This window comes from Scatophagus argus, chromosome 6 (assembly GCF_020382885.2).
Source record: "Scatophagus argus isolate fScaArg1 chromosome 6, fScaArg1.pri, whole genome shotgun sequence".
In the NCBI taxonomy this organism is placed as follows: Eukaryota; Metazoa; Chordata; class Actinopteri; family Scatophagidae; genus Scatophagus; species Scatophagus argus.
In genome coordinates this window covers 20,371,361-20,388,767 of record NC_058498.1, presented here as the reverse complement: position 1 = coordinate 20,388,767, position 17,407 = coordinate 20,371,361, and the positions used below count along the sequence as shown (strand labels likewise).

General features: G+C 42.5%; 1 protein-coding gene across 2 annotated transcripts in view; it reads right to left on the bottom strand.

The window, feature by feature from the left end:
* Nucleotides 1-2,745: 2,745 nt before the first annotated feature.
* The window catches only part of nhsa (Nance-Horan syndrome a (congenital cataracts and dental anomalies)), a 55,228-nt gene continuing 40,566 nt past the window's right edge, over nucleotides 2,746-17,407 (bottom strand). Inside the window, exons 2-9 of one of the 2 annotated variants that reach the window (XM_046391035.1) lie at nucleotides 16,046-16,198; nucleotides 15,049-15,179; nucleotides 14,284-14,346; nucleotides 12,307-12,499; nucleotides 10,480-10,611; nucleotides 6,981-9,815; nucleotides 6,543-6,666; nucleotides 2,746-6,464 (exon numbers count right to left, since the gene is read on the bottom strand). In XM_046391035.1, coding sequence (XP_046246991.1) covers nucleotides 5,831-6,464; nucleotides 6,543-6,666; nucleotides 6,981-9,815; nucleotides 10,480-10,611; nucleotides 12,307-12,499; nucleotides 14,284-14,346; nucleotides 15,049-15,179; nucleotides 16,046-16,198 — 4,265 coding nt within the window. In that variant the 3' untranslated portion in view covers nucleotides 2,746-5,830. The remainder of the gene's footprint in view (nucleotides 6,465-6,542; nucleotides 6,667-6,980; nucleotides 9,816-10,479; nucleotides 10,612-12,306; nucleotides 12,500-14,283; nucleotides 14,347-15,048; nucleotides 15,180-16,045; nucleotides 16,199-17,407) is intronic. The other variant, XM_046391036.1, reaches the window with a different exon arrangement.

Genomic DNA, 17,407 nt, shown 5'->3' with positions numbered 1-17,407 from the left:
GTTTTTGTGATGGACCACAATGGAATCAATACAGCTAGAACAATGAATATTAGACAGTTTTGTACCTATAGTGTGGACACTTCTCAGTTCGGTGTGGATCAGCTCAGTGCTGTCTGTGCAACATTTATACTTGATGGAAAAATGAGCCACTAGACATTGCAAATCCAAATATGGAGGCTGAATGATCGTCAGTGTTAGCCACGGGTCCCTTCATGAGCACCTAGAGTTTTAATGACTACATACATAGAAATGTGTGCTCTGAAGGTCCTTTGACTGCTCTTTTGCATTGAGGGGCAATGTGAAAATTACTTGGTTAGGGAGGGGAGCTGAATATCATTTTCATATCTATCTCCGGGGTTACCAACATTGTCAGAATCATTCTCTTGAAAACAACATATTTATGACAGACTAAACATAACAACATAACAAATGGTAAAAATGCAGACACAATATTATTGTGATCATTATTATTTTTGAATAAAGTAGTCAAATAGTTAATAGAGTGTTTGAACATCCACATAATGTTTTAATCAGTGAAGGGCAAGGCCTTTGTGGATACTGAAGGATTTCAGTTATGCAATATTATATACACCATATAGACAAAGGTATTAGGACACCTGACCATTACACTGACAGGGACATTAATGACATCATTTTTGCCCATTCATGCAGTAGTGCATTTGTGAGATCAGGCACTGATGTTGGACCAAAAGGACTCATAGTCTCCGTTCCAGTTCATCCCAAAGGTGTTGGATGGGGTTGAGGTCAGGGTTCTGTGTGGGCCAGTTCAAGTTTGTCCACACCAAACTCACCAGGATCAGTGTTTTCACTTTGCATTGATGATACTTACATTGATCCATTGGTCTGGATCATTACACCCCTACCAAGTTTATGAAATATTTAACTTCACTGCAGGCCTGCTTCCTGTTATGACAGAGAATAAAGGAATGGCTGCACAGGCCAATGAGATACATGTGTATGGTGTTTCTCAGCACATGTACCTGCCAGATTGTGATGTAGAAAATAAATCCCTGTTACTGTGTGCTCAAACAGAATGTGATAGTGAGGGTCAAAAGGAAACACTCTTCAAGCAAGTTGAAAATGTTTTAAACTAAGTGAAAAATGTAAAAAATCAGCTTTACTAAAGTCTAGAGACAAGAGGAAAAAGAGGAGAATCTCAAGGGAAATAACAGTACAGCAGTTTCTTGTGAGTTCTGAACTCAGCTAAATACAAACACACACAGGTACACTACCACACATACCACACACGCGATTAGAGCATCGGCTGCTGGCTAGATTATAGCTAACATCTGTACAGATGGTACAGAGGCTGCTTAGGGAGAACACAAGGAGACACAAATTAGCACAATCGACTTGAGGCGGAACTTGTTTTTGGTGTCTGTCTGAAAACACCTGTACAGAGAAGGCTGAGCTGAACGGTGCACAAAGCAATAATGTAATATAATGACTCTGCCAAATGAAAGTCAGATTAAAATATTCATATGGTGTATATAAAAAAATAAAAACATCCCTCACTTTTCCCAGAAAAACTTCCCTCCCTCTCTTCTGACTCCCACTCCCCCATCCACCTGATAATTTTCTGATGGTCCCTTACATGTGCAGCACCAACAGGTTTTGTATGTTCTTTTGAAGGTCTTTGCTTGTCTTTTGTGCATGTTCATCATAATCAGACAATGATAAAAGTATGTTGGGCGGGTTTTTGCTTTTAAGGCCTATACAATATTCAGTGTACAATGTTGAGAGCTGGAGGGCAAATAATGACACAAAGCCTGCTGTATGGCACAAAGACAAACGCTGAAAGAAAGACATTTCTGTAGTCAACCACTATCGACGCTTGTGGTCACTTGCACTTGGTTAGGTACTGATCTTAAATCAGCCTTTTTGCATTTTACTCTCCATATGACCACATTGCACACATCGTGATACATCTCATCTATCTCTCTTGACAATGAAAATACTTGATTTCTGCACCACCTACCACTGATGCCAAGCCATCCTGTCTCCAATGGTAATTGAGGTCAGGGTTCACGGTCATTGTGCCCTTTGATGGGTACCCACTTGGGGTGCCAAACAGTCCCGGGCTTTGTTTACCTTTTTTTTTCTTCATTTCAACTCAGCTGACATGCAACGACTGAGAACAAGGAGTTTTTGTCCGTCACAGGCCTTTTTGACATTAGCCAGAACCACAAAGAGAATTCAGACTGACTTTGGAGCTGGAACATGACCATGAAAGTGACATAAAACATGCAGAAATGACATGCTATTAACTACAGCTAAGCTTTGACTCTTTTGTGTAGAATTGAACCTGTTCAGATGTATTTAAAAAAAAATCTCAGATGTGTTTTTTCTCTGGTCAGGACACAAAGAGGCCTAATTTAAATTTACTCTCAATTTGCATTGAATTAATCAGGGAAGAGTCTTCAGCGGATTCAGCTGAAGTATGTCCCCTAGTGGTCATCTTAACTCAGTGGTAGCTGTGCCATTTTTTATTACTCAAAATATCACTTAAGAACCTCAGCGGTGTTTATTTCTACATAAAATACAAAGACAAATGTGCTTGATATCAGTGTCAGTGTGAAACATATTTTATACATATCATACATTTGGTTTAAGTACATGTTATAGTGTCTTTCAAACTCAAATAAAATACTTTTTCATCTGTTCAAACACAGACTCTTAAAAACAAATGATTTATATTGTTTCCTTTGTTTTTTTTCTTCATCGTTTTCTTTCTCCATCCTGTGAAACCAATGTCGAATTCATTTTCAGTCTTGTTTTGTTGCTGGATATGGCGCCACCTCCTGAAGACAAAGATGACACTGCGGCCACATGAACACAGCACTTAATTTATGCAAACCATACACAAGTTGAGGTAGTATGAAAATGATTTACTGAAGTAAAAGTAGAAAAACTACATCATAAAAATACTTTATCACAAGCAAGGTCCACTGTTGAAAATGTTCATAAGTAGGTAAGTATTATCTGCAAAAAGTATTTTAGTATTAAAGTAAGAGGTATTATTATTGCTAAAAGTAATACATTTTTGCAACTTGCTGAGATGGAGCTAATGTGAACTATTTCACATGCTGTTGGATAGTTTAATCAATGCAATACATTTTATAAAGTGTTGAATATTTTTTTTAAAGACAAATATTAGTAAAGTGTAAAGCCACTTTTATACCACCACAACCACAGAGATATAGTGTATTGTGTTCATGCCATACTGTCTTGGTGTGTGTCAGAGTAAAACCTGTTCATATTCATATTTAAAATAAAATATGAACAGCTAATATCACTACTGATTCAGAGAGACGTTCTCAAAGCAGTCACATTTATTTGTCTTTTTATACACATTTGCGAAGCAGCCTGTTGTGGTAGCACTTGGCTTTAATAGGATTTACTATGGGATTTCCACAATGCTTACTAAAAAATAAATACAAGACAATGTGTTCCACATCTCAAAAATATACAAAGGTTTGAAATTAATGTAAACTTTGAAAACACTTTTCTTTCTTACAGAAGAAACAATTTAACAACCTTTGAGACGATTCCAAGTTATTATTGTATTTACAAATTTGTACAAAACAAATACAAAGCTGATACCTACAGTATACAGAGGTTGAACTGAATTGAAATGCAGCTAGTACCATAAGTTACACTGTAATTCTTCTTTAGTGTTGGCTCTATGTTTTCAAAAATGGTTCAGTCAAGTAAACAAGAGGAAAAAACAGTTTGATGACGCTAACATGTGCACTTTTGAGCCTTTGGCAGAAGCATCTACTCCACTCCTAAAGCGTACTCAGAGTGAGAATATTACCCAAGGAAAGTGAAACATGTAAAGGTCTATAAACATCTCACCAGGTACAGCAAGAGACCAATGAAACTTCACAAACATCACTTTATCAGTGCAAAAATGAAACAGATATAATAAGAAATAAAAAGGTTGGAATGAAGGTTCACAGATATAACCCATTGTGTACCCTGTTATATGACATTGCATTAGTATGGAGTATCATTAAGGCCAAAATGAAGTTGATATTTACAGTGTACCTATAGGGAAGAACAGTCTTCCATAGGGCAATATGGCTACACAGACTGTGTCATGTTTGCATAATGGATGAGTACCATCACTGCAATAAACACCATATACCTATGGTGAATATGTGAGACTCGGAGAACCAGGGTTACAACTAAAACCTCACTAGTAGCTTATGACTGTTCATGCCATCTTTTAATGACATAAATGAGTTGCTTTCCTATTTGTCTCTGCAACCAGTGTCTGAAATAAGATTTAAAATTTGTCTCTTATAAACAAAATAGTTATCTGACTAAAATACGTTATTAATAATACCAGCAATTCATTGCATACTTCCACCAAGGATTTCATTTTTAGGTTATCTAGAGATGTAAACCAAATCAGGGAGCATCCAGAGATCTTAGTTAGTCAGTTAGTTAGTTATAAAAATAATTATATTTAGATGGCTGCATCACAGAAAATATGAAACTGTGGCAGGGTAGATTTTGTGGAAGGGTAGATTTTGATGGGGAATAAAAAAGAGGAGCATTTGGTACAAAATAGCAGCAAATGCCACATCTCTAAATCCAGAACTTGTTTTTTTCATCACAACCTGGCTCCAAATTTAACTCTCCATCCTCCATCGAAACCCCATAAACCTCTCAAAAACAATCAACTTGCTGAGGCCCAAGCTGCTTTGTCACTTACTGAGTAAAATAAGGCATATTAGATCCTCCTGAACACTTTCCACTTGCCTCTTTCGACAATTCATAAACACGTCAAGCAAACCAGAAATCTCCATTATTACTTTTTTTTTTTTTAGAAAAAAAACCCCAAAACATCTGACCTCCTTATTCCTTTACAGCTTTCCTATTTCACGACCTCTGACTTTTTGATCACTTTTTCATCTCCCATGTTTACACCTGCTCCCTTCTTGTCTCCTAAGATTGTCAAGTCAGTGCTGGGCTCTGACATTTCCTGTTTCACCTCGAGTAACTCTTCTTATTGCATGAGAATTTTAAAATGTTGTAGTGATCTATCTTTGACACAATCTACAATATATGCTTTTAAAAGGACTGAGTAAAATATATATGTAAAAAAACATCCATATGAATCAATGTGTTGAGGCTTCACATGTTTTCCACTGCTGTTTCTCACACAGTGTTTGTACCGATGTTCAGTTCAGGGGGTTTCAAAATAACTGTCTTCATGAAATGCAATGTTATGTGTCTAATTGCATAGGTATTCACAGAATACATACAGTTAATCCAATATATTTCTCTATTTTTACAAGCTGCTGATAAAAATATCAAACCTGTCAGAGATTTTCTTTTTTTTTTTTTAGATAAAATCTGATTTTAACATTAATATATTGTAGTAGGGCTGAAGGAAGGCAACAAGTTGGGTGTTGTACATAAACAAAAAATAGTTTTTTAGAACCATGAAAGCTTTTTTTTTCTGTGGATCTGTATTGGAATAATGTTTCACTTGTCATTTCTACTCATCATATTTTTCTACAGAATGCAGATTTGGTTCTTGTTTCTAATGCCAAGTGTTTATATAATAATGATATTTTTTTAAACATGCTGTATGTATAAAGTACCCACGCAATAACCCAAAGGAAACAGCTATGAAACTCATCCACAATTAGTATGATTATTAACAAAATGGTTGTCCCTACATTATCAATACTCCCACACTCACCACATCTCATATATATTATAACTCATTCTGGTCCATTTGTTTTCACCGTAAACTAACAAAATAATTTTAGACTCTGTTCGACTCTGTTTTCTATGTGGAACCCTGTGATGAGCGGTCATCATGAGGACTTCCGTCTGAGTTCTCTGTCTCGCCCTCCGAGATCGCCTGCATAGGCGCAGAGTACAGTCTGCTGCGCATGCCATAGCGGCTGCTGTTGGCGGGCGGAGGGATTCTGGAGCGGCCCTGCCGGGAAGCAGCAGGTGTATGAAAGGATTTTGGGGAGAAGCCCTCAGTGTTGGCCTTGGGGTAGGGGCTGGAGACCTGATCTGGTCCTGACGGATGTTGCTGTTGTTGCAGGGGGGAGGAGGGCTCTTCAGGCTGTCTGGGTGACTCCATCAGGGAATCTCCAGGAGATTTGGGAGTGATAGGGCTCTTGAGGATCTCAGTAGCAGACATACGGTAACTTGAGTCCGAGCGGCTGCCCTTCTTAAGCAGCAGCAGTTTAAACTCCTCGTTGGAGGTGCTGGACTTCTTTGCGTTCCTGTAGATGGGTCCGGTGACTCTCTGCAGGCCTGGTGGGGTGATGGCGGAGGAGGGTGGTGATACCAGCGAGACTGGGGAGCTCACGGTGCTGTTAGGAGGAGTGTTCCCTGCTGCAGCATTGAGACGGTTCCTCACACTCAGCTCAGTGGAATCCTTCCTGCCCAGCACTTTCCTTTTGGACCTGAACATAAAGAAATCCAGTTAAGAATCCCCGTAAAATCTCAACAAACATAAAGATGCTGCTATCCGGACTGCTTACCTGTGTATCATAGCAAACAAATCCTCTGTGGTGCGAGCTTTGGTGGGTGACAGAAACACACTGTCATCCTCCAGCCTTGGCTCATCACTCAGAGGGGACACTGCATTATCACTGGGTGTAGAGTCTGTTGACAGAAACCAGTCAATGTTTGAACATACTGCTTACTGGAATATCTGTCTGTTTTCTGAATAAATGACTATAAAGGACCAGAAACGGTCTGTTGCTGAGGAAGCAGATCAGCTCTTTCGTTACGTGTTAAACCAAATAAATAATACATGGATTTGCTTTTGCACTTTGATAGTTCTTTCTTTAGTAATGAACGATTAGTATTTTAGAGAAACAGGATTGAAGCCTTGTTTTCAGGAGGGATGTTGCTAACCTCTGCTCTACATGATGATTGATACCGAATGCAACATGATAAAGACAGTGACAATCTACCTTTAGTGAAGTCATCCTCTGTCTCGGCTGTGGACTCCTCCTTGATGTCCTGAGAACCACTTTCAGTTGTTGAATCATATTCCACTGAATTCCCTTGCGGCGTCTCTGATTGGCCGTCTGTGACAGGCACTTTATCAAGACTGCTGGATCTCTTGGGTGAGCTGTGCTGAACAAAGACAGGAGGACTTGGTCTTATCTCGCACAGTTCTTCTTCTTCAGACGGCTCAGCTCTTTGCTGTTGTAAAGGCTCTGACTGGGAGTTACGGTCTCCAGAACTGATAGGCGTTTCTACTGACTCTCTACATGTTTCTCCTTCATGACCAGTAGCACTCTCATGGATGTCTAACAAAGGTTCTGATTGCAGGCTCAATGCTGTCCTACCTTCTAAAGGAGCCTCTCTGTCCTGACTGCTTCTCGTCTCACTCTGACATGTTGCCTCTCCATTCGCAAGCTCTTCATTTGAGGTAAACATTGATTCACATGACCCTTTTGAGGATGTGTGATGTTGATGTGAGTTGTGTAACAGGGGATTCTTAAGCTCTAAGGATGTACTACTGGAAAGTGTGCTAGTTAAACTGACAGTGGGACACTGGAGTCTGGAAGCTGTTTTGTCCTCATGGCCTCCTTCATGATCTTTACTGATGGATCGGAGCTGCACTGAGTGCAGCACTGAGGGTGTGATGGCCATTGGATGGGCGTTAAACACCTCTGAGTTAGGGGACACTACAGGTTTAGCTGACACTGCAGCTTTCTGTTTGTTTTGGTGAAGCATTTGAATCTGGGTCCTGTAAACTGAGGCCTTGTTGCTGACACTCTGAAGGGCACTTAAGTCGAGGTGTGAGGGAGGGATTATTGGCAGCTCCAGGTCTCTCTTCGAGGTTGGTCCATCCCTGCAGGAGAGCGACTGCAGTGACAGCGATGAAAGAGAGGACTTCCTCTCTGGGACTTTGGGCTTCCTCTTCCCACTGGACGGTGACAGCGGTCCAGGAAAGAAGGCGGATGGGAATGAGGAGGTGGGGGTTTCTGACTGACTGGAGTAGCCACTGGATGGGCTGGCCAAGGCTGCTAGCTTCTCAGGAGACGTTAGCTTGAAGTCTCCCTCCACCGATGGAAGTGAGGGGGTGGTGGCTCTGGAGCCAGACTGGGATGTCTGGGACTCAGAGCTTTCCTGTGACTTGATGCATTCAATAACAGTTGTACCTGTAGCTGTACTGGAGTTTGACAAAGATCGGTAAGGATCGTTAGACTTTAAATCATTGAGGAGCCACAGATCTGCATAGTCTGACTGTACAACCCCCTCATCCTTAAAGGAATGAGCATCTGTGGAGCTAAAGACACCAAAGTCAGGTAGGTCAGCCGAGCCCTCAACCCCCCAGACCACAAGGGGCTCTCTGAACAGTGAGGAGTTTTCTAAATGACCTGGAGAGCCAGACAAAGCCAGCTGCAGTTTCCTCTCCTTGGAAGACAGTGGAAGTTTCTGCCCGCATGTAATCTTTGGTTCTTTCTTATCAGGGATGTTTCCCTCACTGCATATTTTTCTTAAGGATGAACTCCTCTTAGGCGGAGACGGCTTCACCTTTGGCTTTCTTAAAGAGAGGCAGCGTCTCCCCAGAGTCGTGTGACCACTTAAGTCAGACAAGCCACAATCAGAGCTGGGGTCTGCATAGTTATAAGTGAAGCTTTTGCTACCTTTGAGACCGCAGTCAAAGTGCATGGAGGTGTAGTAGCCTTCAGTGTCTACTGAGTAGTGTGAGACAGTGTCAGCTTTCTCCGACAGAGGTTTGTCAGAGTAGCTGCTCTCACAGGTGGCCATGCTGGTGAAGCTGGGGCAGCCCAGGCTGCTCTCAGCCTCTCTACTCGGCTCGGGGCTGAAGTCCTGTGAGCTCGGAGGGTCCGGGTGGGGGTAATTCCACTCCTCCTCTATTGGGGTGCTGACCCCTACTTCCTCTAATATGTCCATAGCTGTGGAGGAGAAGGAGCCCGCCCGCTGAGTCCTGAGGCCATGGTAATGGTCCAGCATGAAGCTGGTCTGGTCATCATTGTTGTGAGTGGCAGTGTTCAGGGAGAGCTCAGAGTCACAGTGTGAGGAGCCTGTCAGCGGTGGAGAGGCTGCTGGTGGGATTGTTTCTGAGGTCTGTGAGGGGCAGGTGGAGCTGCTCCCGCTCCAGTTCCCACTTGAGGACTGATGATCGTCCTTATGGTCCACCTGGCTTCCCAGCACCCCTGCCACTGAGACAGAGTGAACAGGACTACTGAAGGTATCTGAACTGGATGAGATCTCACAGCTGCCCATGTCGGCCTTCCTGGGCAGCTGGGATCTGGTCCTCTCCATCCAGCTGCGCTCTGGACTGTCTGATAGCTGTTTGAACTTCAGGCCCAGCTGGTGTTCGGACATGGCCTGGTCATCCGTGCTCTCTTCTCCGTCCTTCAGAATCAACTCCCCAGGTCCAGGCAGGAAGTCCCCGGTGTTGAAGGGGGAAAGCACCTCCTCATCATCGCTGTCATTATGCCCATTGTCTATCATCCGGTTCCCGTCTCGAGGCAGACTTCGGGAGCGCAGGCGTGCACCCATAGCAGTGTTGAACATAGCGTCAGCGCTGTCCGGAAGACACAAGATGTTGCCTGCAGAGTGGGAAAGGGAGAGGGTGATTCCCTGGCCTCTCTGTGCCCTGATCCTCCTCCGAGATGGCGCTCCTGAGATCAAAAAGTCTTCTGTCTGGCAACCTGAATCTCTGGTGCTGAGATGGCTGGCCAGCTCCTCACTGGAGGGAGTGATATCAGGACTGGCATGGACTATCACTGTCCGCTCTCTGGAGCCAGGAGAGTCATCAGAGTCTGTGAGAAAAAAGGAACGCAAGGCCCATAAGCATTAATAACAGGCCCAAATACAACTTTAGATTAAAACTGAAGTGAGCTCACTTCATTGCTCTTTATACCATATGTCTGTTACAGTAATACAAACATAAAAAAGACCATTTTTTTGTAGTGGAAGGTGATGACCATGTCTCGCGACATCTGTCTTTTCAAGTCCAGCTGGGAACTTATGTTGAATGTCATTCCTTGTCTCGCGCCCCCCCCATTTTCTGTCATCTTTCAACTACTGTCTGGCTAATAAAAGCATAAAATGCCCCCAAAATAGCTTCAGAAACACAGTAAACTAAAACTGAAAATACGCCTCCTTTTATATTAATGTCGACATATTATAAAGCTGATCTGTCAGCTTTTCTTCTGCTGTGAACAAAAGCGGGTTTTAACCCATAATATGCTGTATTGTATTACTACTAGCAGCACTGTCTCTAGGATGGAAACATACTATAACATGTGATTTAAACCTTAATGGTTGAAATCACGTTACAGTATAGTGTCAAAATCTTTCTGTTTAAGTGACAGACTGTGGTACACATTATGGTGCATAACATAAACATTACCAGCTCAAATTGAATTTCAGACATCATTGCATGTTTGTGACTGACAGCACAAATCAAAATAAGTTACATACCTAAATCTTGGTGCACCTGTCTGGGAACACCGGCAACAGTCCTCCGTCTCCTCAGCTTCCTCCTTCTCTGAAGCACAGACTGCGAGTGAACGAGCGAGCAGCGCACACTAGCATCTCTGTCAAAGCCAACCCCTGCAAAGGAGATGGGAAATCTGAGGAATCTTTGTTCAGTGGCAACTGCAGCGATTCCTTCTTTGACTCTCACGCCATCTCGGAAAAAAAAAAAATCTGTAATACTCAGCCGAACTAAAATTGGAAATTCAACATAACATAGCATCCAGGAGAGTAGAGGACAGTTATCTGATGGAGCTCAACAACACAGTAAGACAAACTTTTACTACTCAATTTAACTGCTGAAGGGTCAGATTACAAAGTAAAGGAATAAAAAAAATGGTAAACTGTATTTCAAAACTTGCAAAAAAAGGAACCCCAACCACAGTAAATCCTGCTTTCTGCCTGTGTTCCCCGTCTGTCTTCCTGCCTCTCCCTCCCCATACATTCTGACTATCATGTGATAGCAGGTCAGGCCTTTCAGCACCATAGCAGTCTCTGGACTTTGCTTACAATGTGCATTTTTCCCTGAACTGTCCTTGACTCAGCCAGTGTTGGCATACAACTCTTCTTTTGAGTCACTGTGAGCGAGAGTACATAACATTGGGAAGGCCTTTTCAACAAATTTGGACAGAGCTAATTAGCATTCACGTCACGGCATCTGGCCTTGCAGTCACATGCACAAGGCGTTGAAGCATGAGAAAAGAAAGTTAAAGAGGCACAAAGCATGACTTGAACATGTCATGCTTCGTGGCAACATTAATGCTTTTGATAATGATGAGGTTTTGTAATTAAGTGCAGAATTTCCAAATTTCTTGCCTTCTGTCCGGCTTTTTTGTAATGTGAGGAAAGTAAATGGTGCACAACAGCCGTACAGTGTTAATGAGAAGCGTGAAAAAAAAAACCAGCAATGAGAGCGGTAATGCCTCAAGACACACGGCGACTCGTTTCTTTTTAAACAGCAACAGGAAATGTTAAAAGAATACGCTGACATTTTGGAAATTATGACTGGAGACAGAGGAAAACAGCTGGTCTGTCAGGTAGGGGTTTTATCAGGAGTGAGGTACTGTAACCTTTTGCTTTTCTGGTGTAACGACTTCCCTGCCTTCTTAAAAAACGAACACCAAGTACAACACCGGGATGCATTTGACATATCCCTGGGGGACAGTGGGTAGGCACTGTGGGGCACCTGGGGACCAACTCCAGACCTTGAGAATTAACCTAACATGCATGATGACATTTTGAAACCGTTGCAAACCCACACAAGCACACGGAGAACATGCGAGCTCCACACAGAGAGGCCCTGCCCCAGCCGGGAGCTGAACGCAGGACTTTCCTGTTGTGAAGCGACAAGAGCAGACCACTGAAACCACTGAGCCACTGTGCTGCAGTGCTCTTCAGCTTTTTAAATATACAAACACAATTAACATGTTAATTACTAAATTTAAGAGGTACTGGTAGACTTTTTTTTATCCTTTTGTAAAGAGGCAGCTGTTTCCCTCTGCTTCTAGTCTTCATGTTAAGCTAAACTAATCTTCTCCTGAGGCTTAGACTCAAACTTAACAAACAGACATTAAGGTGTGATCAGTCTTCTAACTGTAATCTAACTGTAAGCAAGAAAGCAAAGATATTTATTTCCCAAAATGTCATAAGTAGCAAAAGCTACAGAAAAATAGCACTGCTGAGGGACAGACTGACAAAGAAGTTTAAGAAATCTACTCCACAGCTCCGTCCTGTCACAATAAACAGATTCAGACATGAAAGCTTTCAATTTACCAGTCACATTAATGGGGATGACACATGAGTTGATGACTTGGGAATTGCTTTTCATTCTCTCTTCTGGGGTGGGCAGCGGCAGGGCTTTAGACCAGTTAGTCTGCTTGTCCAGGGTGGAGGGGATGTTAGGGATTGGAAACTTAGACCGGTGACCTAGAGCCACCCCGTCAGTGTCGGGGTCAGAGGGCGCAGCCTGCAACAGATGGATATTTGCATGGTTAGGGTGTTGAGGTTAGGTGGCACTACATGAGAAATGCTACGACAGAGTTAAGAATTATCAAACTCAGCTTCCAAAAGGGGCATGTGTAGAGAACAGTGATGTAAGACAGAGATTACACTGGCTTTGTCAAAATGTTGATCTGGGAGAGAGCAGAAGGCTAGGTGTGGAGATTAGTGTCCTCTTAAACCGGAACAAGGACTGCTTCCAGTCAGAGCAGAGGGAAATCAATGCACATGCCCTTCCAGAAGCTGAGTTTGATGCTGGAGCGCAGAGAATTCCATAAGCATGCTTTAGAGAAAGAGAATGGAAATCACAAGAAATCTGAAGAACCTACTCACTGGGTTTCATACAAAAAAATTAAGCGCATAAAGGAGACATTTAGCATTTAAAACATGTAAAACTCAGGACATAACTGACAAAAAGTTAACAGTTCTCACCACCTGACTGTATCCAAGCTTGCAAACATGTCAGCCCAATAAAAAGGTTGCCACACACTACAAAGCACATGTTGTGATAAAAGTCATCCTGCTCTTAGAAAAGGAGATGTCTTACTCAATCAACAGTTACTGCACAGGACAGCAATGTGACAGTGTAAACAGTAATTTCCAGTCACAACACACCGGTTTGGAAACTCTTCGCTCATGCTCAGACAATCTGTGACATTTAAAGCGACTCTCTTGCATAATAACAAGACTTCACTCCTGTTAACGGCAGCTCCGGTATCAATCACTGCACAGTCCTCCCCTCTGGCGTCTCTGTAACTCCCCATCCTTTCTCCATGGGCCTCCTCAGACTTTCAAACTTTCAGTACCGCAGATCACCTATTACTTATACCTTCATTCTAAATGAACTTAGACAATTATGTTCTTACCTTGAGATTCCTACAAAGAGGCACATGTGAAACTGGGAGTGATTCTCAGGCTCAACTGGTTCCCACCTCCACAGCCCCGACAACCTCCCACCCCCATTTAAAGCCAGCTCTCCAGCCTTTGTGCTCTCTGTTCCCAGCAGACCAATGAGACCCTGACAAAAACCCCGGCCACAAAAGAAACCGGTTTCCTTGGAAACTTCTCCCAACTAGTAGAAAAAAAATCAAAGGGAGAGCATTTACAGCTGATTTGTTTCAAGAACTGAAAGCCAGTTTCAAGAGTGTTTGAGAGAAAGGATGAGAGAGATGAAAAAGTTAAAGAAAGAGTGGACAGGATGAGAGGAAAAAAGGAGTGGCAGTGTTTGGTGTTTGCCCCTGTCCTCAGGCTCATTTCTCTCTCATGGCGGGCATCAAGCACGATATATTTGGTGAACAAAAAAAAAAGAGAGAGAGAAACATGAGGCTGTCAGGGAAGGGTGCAGCGAGGAAACCACAGCACAGAGGGATCATGGGTAATCACAGGCACAAGCTTCCAGCAGTGGACCCTATCATTAGAGAAACCCTGGCTGCTGTGACTGTGGCCCTCACACACACACATTCCTCACATACTGCACGCTCAAAGCCCTGCCCTTCGCCTCAGCTCCAACAACATCTGTCTGTCATACATGTGGACGAAACCTTAAAGTGGTGCTTTGCTTCAGTTTCACAACAAACAAGTTGGAGCTGCAGTAAGTGGGCATGCATTTCAAAAGAGATTCATTATGCAAATTAGAAGAAGTGAGACAAACAAGAACAGGTGAGGAGAAGGGAAATGAAGAGTTATAAAGAAGCACACACGAGCCAGGAGGGAGGGAGGGAGGGAGGAAGGGAGGGAGAGAGGGACCACTACCTTTCTGCTCCAGGGAGAGAGGCGGCAACATTCGGTAGGGGAGGAGGAGCGGGTGGATTCAAACTGAATTACAGGGCAAAAACAAAAAGGGACAAGAAACCAATTTTCAACAATGAACATGGAGATATTCAGCATAAGCACAAACATGGACAAAAAAAAAAAAAGAAGACAACACTACTGAGGTACACTGAGGAATATATGGACTTCTGCTCAGTGCAGGTACATGAGCCAGCAAAAAAAAAAAAAACTTCCTGAATGACTTGTGCCACATTTATTCTTAATCAAATGAAATGTAAATGACCATGCTGAGCACCAACACATTACAAACACATTCCACTTCCCTCTTTACCTGTGTTTGTGCTAACTGAGTTGTTGCATCTCTAACAATTCTCTCTGGTTGCTTGGAAGGAAAAAAAAAGCATCTCATTTTAAAAATACAAGAAAATTCTGTGAACGGGACTGCTTCAAGTAACAGCTAATAAAACAGAAAATTAATTCTTGAAAAACAAACATGTACCCATACCATATATATAAATATATATATGAAGCAGCAAATAACATATCAATGCAAAAAATTAAAACACAAAGGAGGAGATGTGTAAAATATTATAATACTCTGATCAGATAAAATGATAATTTAATATTGCTGTTGACAGTTGACTCATCTGGAGGGAACAAAACAAAATGTCTGTGTGTAGACCATACACAGCAGCCATGAAGAAAAGCTGTCGGGATGTAAATACAGCATAACGGTAGGCACCTCACCGTTGTCAGGTTTATGGCCCTCTTTTCTTGCCTCTGGTTGCTGAGTGGGGAGGGGTACAAGGGCATCGGGGGCACCGCCGAGATTGAGATGGTTACTCTCCGCTCTCTGCTGCCTGAATGTCTCTGATGATCTGCAACAAGAATCACGTATTAATCTCCCCACATGGCACACATGAATTCTGATCTGAAGAGAAGTGAAATGTTTCATCTACCTAAATGACAGATTCACATTTTTACAAGTCTAATCATTACAGTGACCAATAACTCTTTCAAAGTACATAGGGGAATGTGGCTTTTCTTTTAAGACAGACTTGAATTTATCCATTAATCACAGACTGGAAGAACAAAGAAATGAAATGACCACTGGAGAATACCAAGCAATTAATACAATAAGCCTGTAACGAACACTGCATTTGTCAGTGGCATTAGCAGTGTTATATTGACTGCATTAAGTGTTTCTGTTCATTTATCTACCCAGGGGATTGGGAAAATGATTTCTATACAGTGCGATCATCAGCAACCACACAAACTATCACCTAAATAATTACTAGAAATGAATGAATTCTTGTGTGACACAGAAACACAGATGAGAAAATTGTGAGGCTCACAACAATGTGATGCCCAGGAGTTTCTATTACTGTGATCACCCCTGTATATGAACTTTTTTCAAACTGTGATATCGAATGGCTTTCACCATCCTCCACTTCTCTCACAGACAGGATGTAGGTGCAAAATTTGTCCACTAGATGGCACAACACCCCCAGAATGACAGGTACTAACAGTATTGTGGTGGGAAGCATGTACCCCAGGGGTGACTTTTTAAATGAAGCAGGAAACACAAAAATGGAAGAGAACATGTTTTTAAATGACACATCACATAAACACTGGAGAGTGGATAAATCGGGAAGGACAGAGACGGGTCGAAAGCCAAGTCCGCAGCAGCTGGCTGGCTTTACTTTGTGTTATGGTCACACTGAGCGTGCCTGAGGGGCCTCACCTCGGTGCAGGGCCCACAGGCTGAGGCTGGCTTGCCTGTGGAGCTCCTCTACACATGCTGGCCTCGTGGAGGGCTGGAAAACGTTCCTCTGCTGGTGCCAGGGAGCTTGGTAATGTGCTGTCAGCTTACTCTCCACATCCAGGTTAGACACCGCTGTCAGAGAGAGAGAGAGAGAGAGGGAGGGAGAGAGAGAGAGAGAGAGAGAGAGAGAAATGCTAAAGCAAAGGGCCCAATTCTCATGACAAACAGCAAGAAAACTGAGAAATCAGCTGCAATGCTGCAATACAAGCCATTAATATCTTCGAGGAGTACTGACTCTTGTCTGACTCTTGTCTTGTTGCCCTTATAATGCAATCACCCAGCTTCTGTTCAGGAGTGGAAACATTCACAGACTTTAATTTTATTATTTTTGATAAATGAGGTACAGAATGTCACTGGGTGGACTTCAAAAACTGCACATGCCAATAGATGTAATGGAAAAACAAGTTGCTTTCATCACAAGGGGCAGTCTGCTGAGCCTCGCTGGTCCTGGTAAGGAGGCCTTTAAATTTCCACTCTGGAATTTTTGCGGTGACACTCTGGTTAAGATCATTAAGGTGAAGTCTACAGTCTCAGACAAATGTAACTCATGAGCTTTCCACTGCAGAGGCAATGTGGTGTCATAAGAACAGCTGAGCTTTGAAAAAGGTTTTGGGATTGAAGGTGCAGATGAAATGCCAGCCTCATGTTAGAGCCACAGCCTGACAAAGAAAAGCAGGATAATCAGAGCCAATGTTAGCAGGACAATAGACTGTTTACTAATGCAGTGCTATGAACTGCAGCTAAACAATAGGTTTTAATGCAACCTGACACCGTGACTTTCATCCTCCAAACACTGACCAGTACCTCAGTGCTCCCCCTCACACCTCCTCAAGTTACAGAGAGGGAGATGCTCAGCTCTCACGTTACTCATAATACATGGAGCTGGACGAGGAGGCAAAGTTTGAGTTTAAATGGAGCTGTTTAGCCTTTATGCTGTCGCTGTTGTGATGACTGCTTGAAATATAGGCAGAGGCGATTTGAACTGTAACTGGTAACAGCACCGGATAAAAGAATCATCAAAAATCACATTACAGTCAACCTCTCCCAAGAACAAAAAAGTATATCTCACCTACACACACACACACAATCTCTTTGCACTGACACTCAGTATAGTCAGATAAGATATGTGAGATAATATCTTACATGTCTGTAAGAGAATGTAAAGAAAATCTAGAAGATTAACACCCTAAGCCTTTGCTTTGGCAGACAAACACATCTGTCAGTCTTCCCCTACCTGGCAGACATTTCTGAGCTTGTCCTTGACCTAGCAGCTTTACTGAA